Source organism: Clytia hemisphaerica, unplaced genomic scaffold (genome assembly GCF_902728285.1).
Source record: "Clytia hemisphaerica strain Z4C2 unplaced genomic scaffold, Clytia hemisphaerica genome assembly, whole genome shotgun sequence".
NCBI lineage: Eukaryota > Metazoa > Cnidaria > Hydrozoa > Leptothecata > Clytiidae > Clytia > Clytia hemisphaerica.
In genome coordinates this window covers 1777648-1789232 of record NW_027104356.1, presented here as the reverse complement: position 1 = coordinate 1789232, position 11585 = coordinate 1777648, and the positions used below count along the sequence as shown (strand labels likewise).

The 11585-nt window shown below is 34.7% G+C and overlaps 2 protein-coding genes across 2 annotated transcripts; both read left to right on the top strand.

Annotated features, from left to right (window-relative positions):
• Positions 1-4035: 4035 nt before the first annotated feature.
• On the top strand, positions 4036-7160 carry LOC136818152 (epsin-2-like). Its single transcript, XM_067074511.1, has one exon. It carries the CDS (start codon positions 4090-4092, stop codon positions 5632-5634), a length of 1545 nt encoding a protein of 514 aa, XP_066930612.1. The 5' UTR covers positions 4036-4089; the 3' UTR covers positions 5635-7160.
• Positions 7161-8085: 925 nt separating this feature from the next.
• LOC136818190 (mitochondrial ornithine transporter 1-like) lies at positions 8086-11257 on the top strand. Its single transcript, XM_067074548.1, has 4 exons — positions 8086-8780; positions 9147-9316; positions 10170-10261; positions 10812-11257. Exons 1-4 carry the CDS (start codon positions 8335-8337, stop codon positions 10998-11000), a joined length of 897 nt encoding a protein of 298 aa, XP_066930649.1. The 5' UTR covers positions 8086-8334; the 3' UTR covers positions 11001-11257.
• Positions 11258-11585: the final 328 nt, after the last annotated feature.

Genomic DNA, 11585 nt, shown 5'->3' with positions numbered 1-11585 from the left:
AGTATGACTTTAAAATGTAAACAATTCTTTTTGCAATCAAGATAGATGTTTCACGCTGAGATCAAGGTGATGTCTATAGAATATATCTCAGCTTTGCTTAATGCGTTCAGAAAAACTTTTTCCAGTAGTTGAAAGTACAACAACCCGCCCATCGACGGCCCGGAGAAGTTTAGATTCTGGTGTTTACCTTTGAATTGTATCCACAAAATTACGCCAGTCAAATTGTTTGGAAACTCATATTTTTACAAGGTTTACTATTTTCTTATTCCTTTTTGATGAAGCTTCATTTTTGTTCTTTTTTGTGCGAGCTTTTGACTTATCACCCTCGCAGATGTACAACTAGTTTTGGACCATCAAACTGTCAAAATTTTCTTGTCCTGCCTTGATTGAGTATATATTGTTTATTAATTTATTTGTATGATTGATTGATTCAACAAATTTGATTGATCAGGGTCTGGACCATTAAAAAATAAGTCTTTGTTCTTGGAAAAAAGTGAATTAAGTTTTTAAGATTAACAAAATCCCACTAAATCTGCCAGTTGGAAAATTTTAGCAAATAAAGAAGAAAAAAACAGAATATACATGCCTACTTTAAGTTTGATTGATACTCTCTTTATAAATTTGATGAACTATAAATCTAGTGGAATAAGTTTATGTCAACAACAAACCTGTTTTTACCGCATCGCCAAATTTTAACTTTGTAGGCAGCCATCGAAAAATTGTTTTGTTCGCGTCGCATCGCAACAGGTCAGGTGTTAAAAATGCATGCGGGCGGACGGGCGGACGAAGAAATTCCCGGGTTTTTTTTTAAATCGCTTCTGTAAGTCGGAGGCAGGTGGTGACACGAACAGAACAATTTTCTGATGGCCGCCAGAGCGATCAAGAAAAAAGCTATATATCAAAAGAACAATTTGCTTTTTCCGGATTTTTAGGACCCTGCCGACGCAGCGGACTTAACAAACACCGGACATACACGCGAAAGTCTGGTGTAAAATGAGAAAGTCAGAGGAAGTCAGATGTCCGGTGTCGGAGAATGATATTTTTTCCCACCGAAACAATCAAAACACCGGGCATGACCAGTCCAATGGCCCGGTGTTTCTTAATTTTTTGTTTCACAAATGTCCGGCGACCAAAATTCCCTGTATGCAACACCGGACTGACACCGGACTTATTGGGTACGGTGTAGTGAAAGGATACTTTTTGCCACCGGACAAATACACCGGACAGTCCGGTGCGTCGGCAGGGTCCTGATTTTTTCCGCATCTCCGCACCAGAACATCAGGGGAAAATATGATGCGGGCGGGTGACGCAAATAGAACAATTTTTTGATGGCTGCCATATCACTTCATATCATTTGAAGGGTGCATGATGATAAAAAGGGGATTTAGTGTATTCATATAATAAACTTGAAGCAAATAGTGATGTAAGTGAATGTAGCTAGGCTTGGGTCACCAATAAGTTGTGTTCGCATCATTTCCAGCCCCAAAATGTGAAAAATGCGCTCTGAATATAACCTGCGTAGCGTTTTTTAACGCAAAAAGTCTTTGAAAAATTGCGGATAAAAATCTTAAAAACACTCGCTGAAATACGCTACGCTGAATCTACAAAATTCTTTGAATAATATCGCTAATAAATCCAACAAATTTTTGACTTTTCAACTAGAAAAGGGTCGGATTTTTAAGAGAGAAAGTGAGTCGGTCAGAGGACGCGAACACAACTTATTTGTGACTGCGGCCCTATTGAAAAATAATTCTGACATCTTATCAAATGGGATGACAGACCTGTCAATTTGAGATGTTTAATTTTTGCTTGAAATTAGACCAATTTTTTTATAAATTAGAAATTGGGGAAACCTTTTCCAAAAATCAGGAAATCTGAAAAACTTTTCAGGGAAGATTGGGGAAATTTTTCCCAAAAATAAAATATATTAAGAATTTCATGCATTCGAAAAGCTGCGCAAGACAATGTGGAAATACGTGAGTCTCGCGCTCAATGCTTGAGAATTAGTACCTTTGATCTGACTGAAAGAACATCCTATCTAAGCTCAGAAAACCAAAATCCTGGGACCCAAAAATCCATAACGGCAGCTTCAGGAGTAGCTGAGGTTATGACTTTTTTGATAGTGTAAAAGTTAGTATAAGTCTGTCTTTGAGAAAACAATTTTCAAGTTCAAACTAAGATCACATGGGTTTCTTTTAATTTTCTGAAATTAATCACTGTAAAGTGTCAAAAATCCAAAAAACACATGTGAACTTGATTGGACTTTTCATAATGACAAATTTAAAAGGTCTCAATGATTCAGCCTTGGAGTATTTTAGGAATGTTATTTTTGTTGAAAGGTGTTTCATCTTCTAACAAAGATCAAATGTTAAAAATTTAGAGTCTTTTACTCAACCTAGTTGGGCTCTTGGGTCCTAAAAGAAGGCACTAAACTCAAAAAGGGGCTTCAATCATTCATGAGTTGCGACTAAATGGGGAGAAACTGTTACTTGTTTCTGGTAGAGACAGTTTCCTGGTTTCAGGAATAAAAATGATAAACAAACAGTCCTTACAATCTAAGATCCAGCTATATGAGAACAAGATTGCTTCAAGTTTTAGGCCTGGATAAATATCTTTCAAGGCCAAAATGAGGCCATTCAAAAAGTACGTAAAAATCAGCTAATTTGAAGGTTTGAGCCACAGAAACCTGGTTGCTTAGGAAAATGTGTATTTTTTGATAGTATATTTTGTGACGCTGTATTATTATTATTATTATTATTTTATTTTAGTTTTTTGAAACCATAAAAACAACCTATTCCTACAAAAGAAACTCAACCCACTAAACAAACACACATACATGTTTAGTATTTCTGCTTAGAAAAGAAAAAAAATCAAGCCTGTAACAAAAATCTAAAAAATGTAAAAAATATATTTTGGAGTTTTTTTGTCACTCGCATTTCCGGAAACAAGACTTTTTTATTGGCCCAGCATACACATTTTGTGGAAAGTTCAATATGTTCATATACTGCATAATGAATTATGCCGGTTCCAGGAGAAAATTTGGGTCAACCATTGTCCGATGATAATCTTTTTTAGCCCTGGGACCAGAGAAATTCAGTGCAGTGCAATGACTGACTTATTATTTTTTGGCTGAAAAATGAATCTTTATCTATAAGAATCACTATTTATAAGCATAGTCATAGATCAATATTCTTAGCTAAATTATTACTATTTTATTATTATTTTTTCTGAAAGAAGAAACATAGAATGCACCCACCTGAGCTTAGGGGGCTAAACCATTTTTGCTTGATTGGGGGCTGTATTTTTCAGAAAATACTGGGGGCTAGCCTACTAGGGGGGGGGGGCTGAGTGTTGTGTTATAAAACTGGGGCAGAGCTGATAGGTTGAAGATATTTTAAATTATGTTAAAAATCTATGCTGTTGGGAAGGTTTTATCCCTCTTGAAAAACATTTTTGCCTGCAGCGCAATAAATCTGTTGAGAATTTGCATGCAAAATTTCTTTGATATTTTGCTTTGTGAAGGTGGGGGCTATGTTTCTAAAATTTAGCTGGGGCTATTTTCCTTAGCCCCCCCCCCTGAAAAATGCTGGGGGCTGGACCCCTTTGCACACTATGAGAAAATGTCACGGTAGAGCGGGATGGTTTGAGTTTTCTGGAAACCTTCCTTATTTATTAAAGCTGTGCATTTTTCTGATAGTGGATTGTTTTTATAAAGAAAAGCGTTTAATAGTTTTTTTATTTCTTTCTCAAAAGTCTTTTTCAATAGTGTTGATAGTTTCTCCCAATATGTATGCTTTCATTATATATTTTTGTATTTTGACCAGTTATGTCTTATGTGTTTCATTGTTTCAATGTTCATTGATTAGTTTGATAACCAGGTAGGTCCATAAAAGTATCACTTGTTTTCCTAGAAACAATCATTTCTGCAGTACCTCTAGGTTAGCTTTGGATATGAAAGATACCTTCAACCCTAGAAACAAAATGCCTAGATTTGTTTTGCTTGATGTATATTACCTTTTTTCATTTTTCAGGATGACAATTTTTCAAATATAAAAAGGAAGGAATTTTAAAGGAATTGTAAAGATAATAATGGCTTTGAGGAGGCAAGTGAAAAATGTTGTTAAGAATTTCTCTGACATTGAAGTGAAGGTTAGAGAAGCAACCAGTAATGATCCATGGGGTCCATCCAGCTCAATTACAAGTGAAATTGCTGATGCCACATACAATGTGCAAGCATTCACAGAAATAATGACCTTACTATGGAAGCGAATTAATGACCATGGTAAAAATTGGAGACATGTTTATAAATCCCTTGTAGTATTAGAGTACATTGTTAAAACTGGAAGTGAAAGAGTTGCACAACAATGCAAGGAGAATATTTTTGCTATTAAAACACTGAAAGATTTTCAATTCATAGATAAAGATGGCAAAGATCAAGGAGTGAATGTGCGTGAAAAATCAAAAGCTCTTGTTGGTTTATTAAAAGATGAAGAGCGCCTAAAAGCAGAACGACAGCGTGCCTTAAAAGCTAAAGAAAGATTTTCACAGTCTCAAGGTGGTATTGGTAACACAAATTATCCCAAAAATCGAAAATATCAAGCAAGCACAAAATACCCTGAAGCTAAGGGAAGTTTAGATGACTCCAATATATCAAGTAGACCTGCTACATTGAATGCTGAGCGTGATGCTGATTCTCGTTCTACAGACGGTCGTATTGATTCTGATATTGAAAAAGTAAGACCTTCCAATGAAGTCGAGGAGGAAATGCAACTTCAAATTGCACTTGCAATGAGTCGTGAAGAAGCCGAAAAAGATAAAAAAACACAAGATATTGAAGCAAAGCTCTTCAGCAATTTAGGTGGTGCCCATCAGCCACAAGCTCCTCAACAGTCTTCTACACTTTTGAATCTGACTGACTCGTCAAGTTCAACCAACCAACCGAGTGATCCTTGGGGAATAGCACCACCACCGTCAACAAACACTGATCCTTGGGGATCAGCTCCTACAAACCCTCCACAGCCAACTGTACCCTCTGCAAATGTATCTAGTGACCCATGGGGATCTGCCGCTCCCGTAAGTCAACCAGCTGCAGATCCTTGGGGATCACAACCTCCTGCACCAGCTCCAGAGCCTGCTATTGACCCTTGGGGTTCAGCACCAGTGAGTCAACCAGAAGTTGATCCTTTTGCTCCTCAGAGTTCTACACTACCTGCCATGTCAAGTTATCCTTCACAAAGCTTGAGTGCAATTCAAGCATCAACATTACCACCAATGTCAACTTACAGTACTACACCTTTGCAGCCTGTTGGAGGAACTGACGTAGATCCTTTTGGTTCCCTGGTGACAACTACATCAGCACCTGAAGCAAACAGTAATTTATTTTTATCAAATGGAAGCCATCTGGTGGACGTTGATAATATAATGGCAACACCTAATGCAGCACCACCAGCAGCTAATCCTTTCATGACATCAGCAACCAATACCAATCCTTTCCAACAAGATAAACCAAAACCTAAATCAATAAATGAGTTGAGAAGTGATAAAAACAGTACCTTTGTACAGCCTGGTTCTGGCAACTCCTCAGTTTTATTACCACAGCCTATGCAACCATCACAAAATAACCCTTTCTTATGAGATTATTCAAGTTGTTAGATCTATAAATTGCAAGGTAATGCAATGGTTTTGAAAGATAACCTTTGGTTACGGTTGAGCAATGATATTGCTGAGTGTGGATTCAACAAAGACACTGGACAATATAGTGGTGAAAGGTCCTTGGAACCAAAATATTGATTAACAATGAAAAGAGACTGAATATTTCCCTCAATATGATTGTATGAAACTGAAAGTTTTTCGTAGTTTATTTTAATTTTTATATGTGTTATTGTTATAATTATTGTTTATTAAGAATATTCAAATTCGGGACCTTTTTCTTTCTATTTTTACTGCTAGCTGCCATGATTAGCAGTTCGAGATTCATTTCAGAATTTCAGATTTGTATAAATTTTAAATGAAACCTTCTCTAGAGCTATAAAAACTTTATATAGCTGTTCTATCTAATTCAAGGAGACAAAAAAGCACAAAAGAGTGAACTTTTTTAATCAATTTTGTCGTAAAATTTTAAAACAAATTTTTGTAATTTTTGTTTCATATTTATTATGCCTATTTTTCTGTTTGATGGGGCTATTACTGACAACCCCTTCTTTCTTGATAGCAGCAATTAATTTTTCTCTATATATTATAATACTATATCGTTTCAAGAAATAATGTATTCCATGCAAAACTATTATATTGAAATTATTTGCATAATTATTTTTCTTCTCACTTTTAGTAGGGGGAAATTTGTTCGTTTTTTTGAGGTCGCTCGATTATTTTGGTCAAAGGACTTGTTATACATTTTTGGAAAGATAAGGGGTAGGGGAATCAAAATTTCAATATTTCCAATTTTTTTTCGGACACTTTGGTGTGATTTTTGGACAAATATGACGGTCTCAGGCAAAAATCATAGGGTCAAAAATTAATGAAAATTTTAGCTTGTTGTATATTTTTGGAAAGCTCTCAAAAAATTAAGATTAGAGATATATTGCAAGTATAAGTGATTTCTGTACCTAAATCGAGATATTTAAACCCTTGAAAACCGTGTTTTTCAGCCAGAAACAGCTGTTTTGTCCAGTTTTGGCGCTTTTTGAAGCTATATCTCAAGATTAGAGATATATTGCAAGTATAGGTGATTTCTGTACCTAAATCGAGATATTAACCCTTGAAAACCGTGTTTTTCAGCCAGAAACAGCTATTTTGTCCACTTTTTGCGCTTTTTGAAGCTCAATATCTCGAGTTAGGTACTGAAATCACCTATACTTGCGATATATCTCTAATCCTAATTTTTTGAGAGCTTACCAAAAATATACAACATGTCTCCGTTTTCTCAAGCTAAAATTTTCATTAATTTTTAACCCTATGATTTTTGCCTGAGACCGTCATATTTGTCCGAAAATCACACCAAAGTGTCCGAAAAAAAATCGGAAACATTGAAATTCGAACTCCTCTATAGTTTTACTTTCCAAAAATGTATAACAAGTGCTTTGACTAAAAAAATCGAGCGGTTTTACAAATTTCCCCCTACTACTTATTGAAAACAAAAAATTACTTGGTTGTAATATTGAGCTTGATCACTGTTCTCATTTGGAGGTATAAGGATTTTAATAAGTTGGGGTATAGCTTTTGCCTGATTTTTGCAAGTTTTTCAAAAATATTGTTTTATTTTTTCATTTTTGTTGCAAGTTCATTGTTTTCTAATTTTTTTTTTCGTTTTTTTTTTTGGCAGAATTCTTGCTACACAATTTTAAACTGGTGAATCTAGGTGAATTTTGGAGAACTCTTATCTTTATCTTTATATTTTTCCTAATAAACTGGCCCTATTTTACGTAGCTGGACCTGTAAAACATAAAATTAATTTGTCCTCACCTAAACCAAAATTTTAAGGGCGTATTTTTTGGATTAGTTTCTACTACAAATTCCTTGTTCTCAAATACTCACGAAAAAAATATTTTTAATCTCTTTTAAAGAGCCTTCTTAAGAAGAGTTTTCCTCTCATCCCGTTAATTGCATAATAAAAAAGTTTCCTCAATCTGATTACATCGCTTTACTATTTAAATAGTATGTGGTCAGATTTTACATTCCTTTTGGCTATTGTTCAGTATGTTGAAGAGAGAGGATTTTTGATATTAAGACTATTATTGATTGATAGTTTCAATTTCATTGGAATTCATTTCTGAGAACTCAAGAAAAAAAGTGCAAATAAACCTAATATTTATCTAGTGTATACAAAGCTATTGTTTAGCAACCCTAGCAAAGCCTTTACACGTTTTTTTTTTTTTAAGAAACACACTTTTAAGAAACATGAGGCTCAGAATGCCTAAAAACTAAGAAACATCTAAGAAACATGCTGAGGCTGAAAATGAAAAAATGACATTTTTAATTCGTTTTTTTAAGAACCTTCCAATCAAAACATGAAAAATAGGCTGATTATGTCAAAAAGTTTAGAAACATGTAAGAAACATTTAAGGCTCAAAAGGCTGATTTCTTAAGAAACATTGAGGCTGCTTGGTAAAACTAGTTTCTTAAAAAAAAAAAAACGTGTAATAAGGGAATTTGAAAAGAAGTTCTTACTCAAGTTTATCTTGTTATCAAAGGAAGAAGTTCTTTCGTTTTTTCTTCTATTTTTTAGGCAAAAAATACAAACAGAACAAAACAACCCATCTAGAAACTACTGGAAATGGTTTAATAGCTTGATGATCCTTTAAAATTACATCTGGTATATATTGAATCTAAAAAAACATGGCTTCTGAAACTCAATCAATCAGAAAAGAAGCTATCATTGACTTTACAGCTGGTGCCATTGGTGGTACTTGCTGTGCATATGTCGGTCAACCTTTAGATACAATCAAGGTCAAAATGCAAACTTACCCAGATTTATATAGAAGTTCATGGAGATGTGCTGCTGATATTGTTAAAAAACAAGGATTCATGAGATTTTATGCTGGCGCTGTACCGGCAGCTGCCGCAAACATAGCCGAAACATCGGTGCTGTTCTTGTGTTACGGGCAATGTCGGAAAGTTGTTGCATGGTGTTCAGGGACACCACTGGAAAATATGGGAACAGTTCATAATGCGCTCTCTGGTTCTTTTGCTGCTTTCTTTGCCGCTTTTTCGCTCTGTCCACTAGAACTGATCAAATGTCGAATGCAAACATTAATGGAGAACCAAGGGACTTTCAAAAACATGTAAGTTTTTAAGAAAACTCTGATTCAGTTATTTCTGTCGATTTCTCAATTGTTACTTTTTTAGTTTTCTTTTTTTAGACAGATAGACAACCTAAATCAACTGATCTGAGTTTAGGATCCAAAAAAGGGAGGTTTCCTTTCCTAACTTAATGCTTCTGCAATGATATTTAGCCATGCTATCAAGATATATATCAAGCTATATATAAAATGGCATTAAAAAAGAGCATAAACAATTTATACTATAGATGATAAGAGACAATTCTTTCATTGTTTTTCATGGAATGATTACATTAGCAGGCAAAAAATATTATGACCTAACAAAAATCTAATCTCTTCTCATATTCGTTTTCTATTTTTTTTTCAAAGCACGCCGTTCACTATCATCAAGGACGTATTACGTACTGACGGTTTCTTTGGTTTTTACCGTGGAATTACGTCTACTGTTTTGAGAGAAGTACCTGGATACTTTTTCTTCTTTGGTGGGTATGAAGGAACAAAGTACTTACTTTCTCAAGGCAATGAAGATCAAGAGTTAGGTATGTGAATACATCATCTCTAGAAAAAGGTAGATTCTTTTCTTGGTGATAGTGTCTCTGTTTAATCAGTTCCCTCTGGTATTAATCGTTATCATACTGTCTTTTGTTCAGTCCTAAAATAGTTCCATGGGTGCAATGTACTGAAATTATTCTAGTTTTATCTTCATTTCGCTATATTGCCTGTTACAAATGAGTGTCATCTAGACCCTCTTACACAGGTGGTTGATTTCCAGAACCATTTGGTCTAGAAAAGTAATATATACTTACATTCTTATTGGACCTGCCCCGGTGGGGTGGAGGTCCTATAAATTAACCTTTGTCCGTTAGTTCGTCCGTTCGTTCGTTATTAGCTTTCCTCGTGATTGTCTCATTAGTTTTTTCTGATTTTTTGCACAAAGATGTGGAACTATAAAACCTGACGGAGCCCGATTTTCCAAAAAAAAATTTTTTGCATGAAAGTAGGGTACCATCATAGGTAAAAGATGGCTCAAGCAGATTTTTTCAAAAAAATTTTGTTGGCTCAAAAAACGCATGTTTATCTATAAGAATCACTATTAATAAGCATACATCAATGTTCTTAGTTAAATTACTCAATTTTTTTATGAGCCAAATTACTATTATTAGATAGATGTTTTTTTGCTCACAAAGTCTTGAATATGAAAGAATACTTCAAGAGCATGAAATTTTGACGTTTCTAAAACGTTTTTTTTAATAAGAAACAAACGACTAATTTTAAAAGATCGTCACTATTTGTGTTCTGAATGATTGTTTAATGGTCACGCTGACGTAGATATCAATTATATATGTGTTGAATGCATAACCAGGTAGGTCCACTTGTTATTTTACGATCCAGGTCTTGGAAAAACCATCATTGCTGGTGGAGTGGGTGGTGTTTCCATATGGGCTGCCATTTATCCATTCGATATAATCAAATCAAGAATGCAGGTATAGTTTTCTACGATTTTTTTTTAAGTTTCGAGTAATTCGATTGTCTGGTTATTTAGTAATTCACTCACTCTTTTACTCACTCTCAAACAATTACAGTGGAGTCATCGTAACTCGAATCTCTCTTTAACTCGAACAAGTTTTCTAGTTCCTTCAGTTAACAACGCCCTTAATAACCTTTCTCCATAACTCGAAATTAATCTAACTAAGAACAAATTTGTGTTCCCCGTACGTCTCAAGTTATGGAAATTAATTACGCTGTATTTTCACTTGAAATATTTGGGACGACATTGGAAACAATGAAACAATTTTGAAGACGAATCTGCCATTTGACCTACTTATCAAGTATAACAATATCTTACCTCGAAATTTCATCTTTGGGGAAAAAAGACTCGACCTGCCCTTCCCCTCGCTAGAATTAGTTTACGTCAGAATAATTGCACACACTGTTAAAATTTGCCGAAAAAGATTGTTCCCCCAGGCAGGGGTTAAAATGTTGTTCTTTTTATTAACGATAAGATGTCCTACAATTAGTTTTTCTCATTCCCAGGTTTATTCAAGCGGTGGAGGAGCCGGTATTAGTTTAATGGAGACATCTCGTCTGTTGATGAAAGAAGGTGGTGTGCGGGCATTCTACAGTGGCGTTGGACCAACGTTGTGTCGAGCGTTCCCTGCATGCGCTGCTCTGTTTGTAGGTTACGAATATTCCAAATCATTTCTTACAAAAGTGACTAGTTAGGCTTATATCACAATTTAGAAGTTTTTTTTAATTGCACGCACTTAAGATTTCTGTTAAATGCTAGGCTTAGGTAAATATTATTGGCATTATTACAGTAGGGTATCACTATGATCTATTTATTTCAAAGGATTTTTTAGAGTTTTTTAATGAGCAAAGGAAATTTGTATCTTGTTATTGTAAATAATACCAGGGTGAATACTTTTTACGTTAGCTATCTAATATATATTTGTAACAGAATATTTAAAGATAAAAATGAATGTCCTCTTTTTTGCTCTGCTTTTTTGTCATTGTTTCTTGACAGCCCTCATTCTAAGTTTTTTTGGGTTGAGGTTTTCTCGTTTATTATCGACCCAGGATTTGTACTTTAATGGGATTACTTTTCGTGGGGACTTAATTTCGCGGAAGACTCTATTGCGAGATAATATTTTCACTTGTTTCTATTGCTTTTTTACTGCCAAACTATGTGTGTTTGTTGTGAAATACGCATTATTAGCGCTTCTTTGATGGCAGTAAACATGTTAAAAGTTGTCCTTTAACATTTTTTGGAATTTAATTCAAAAAAATTCTGTGGATAAGACCTTTTCA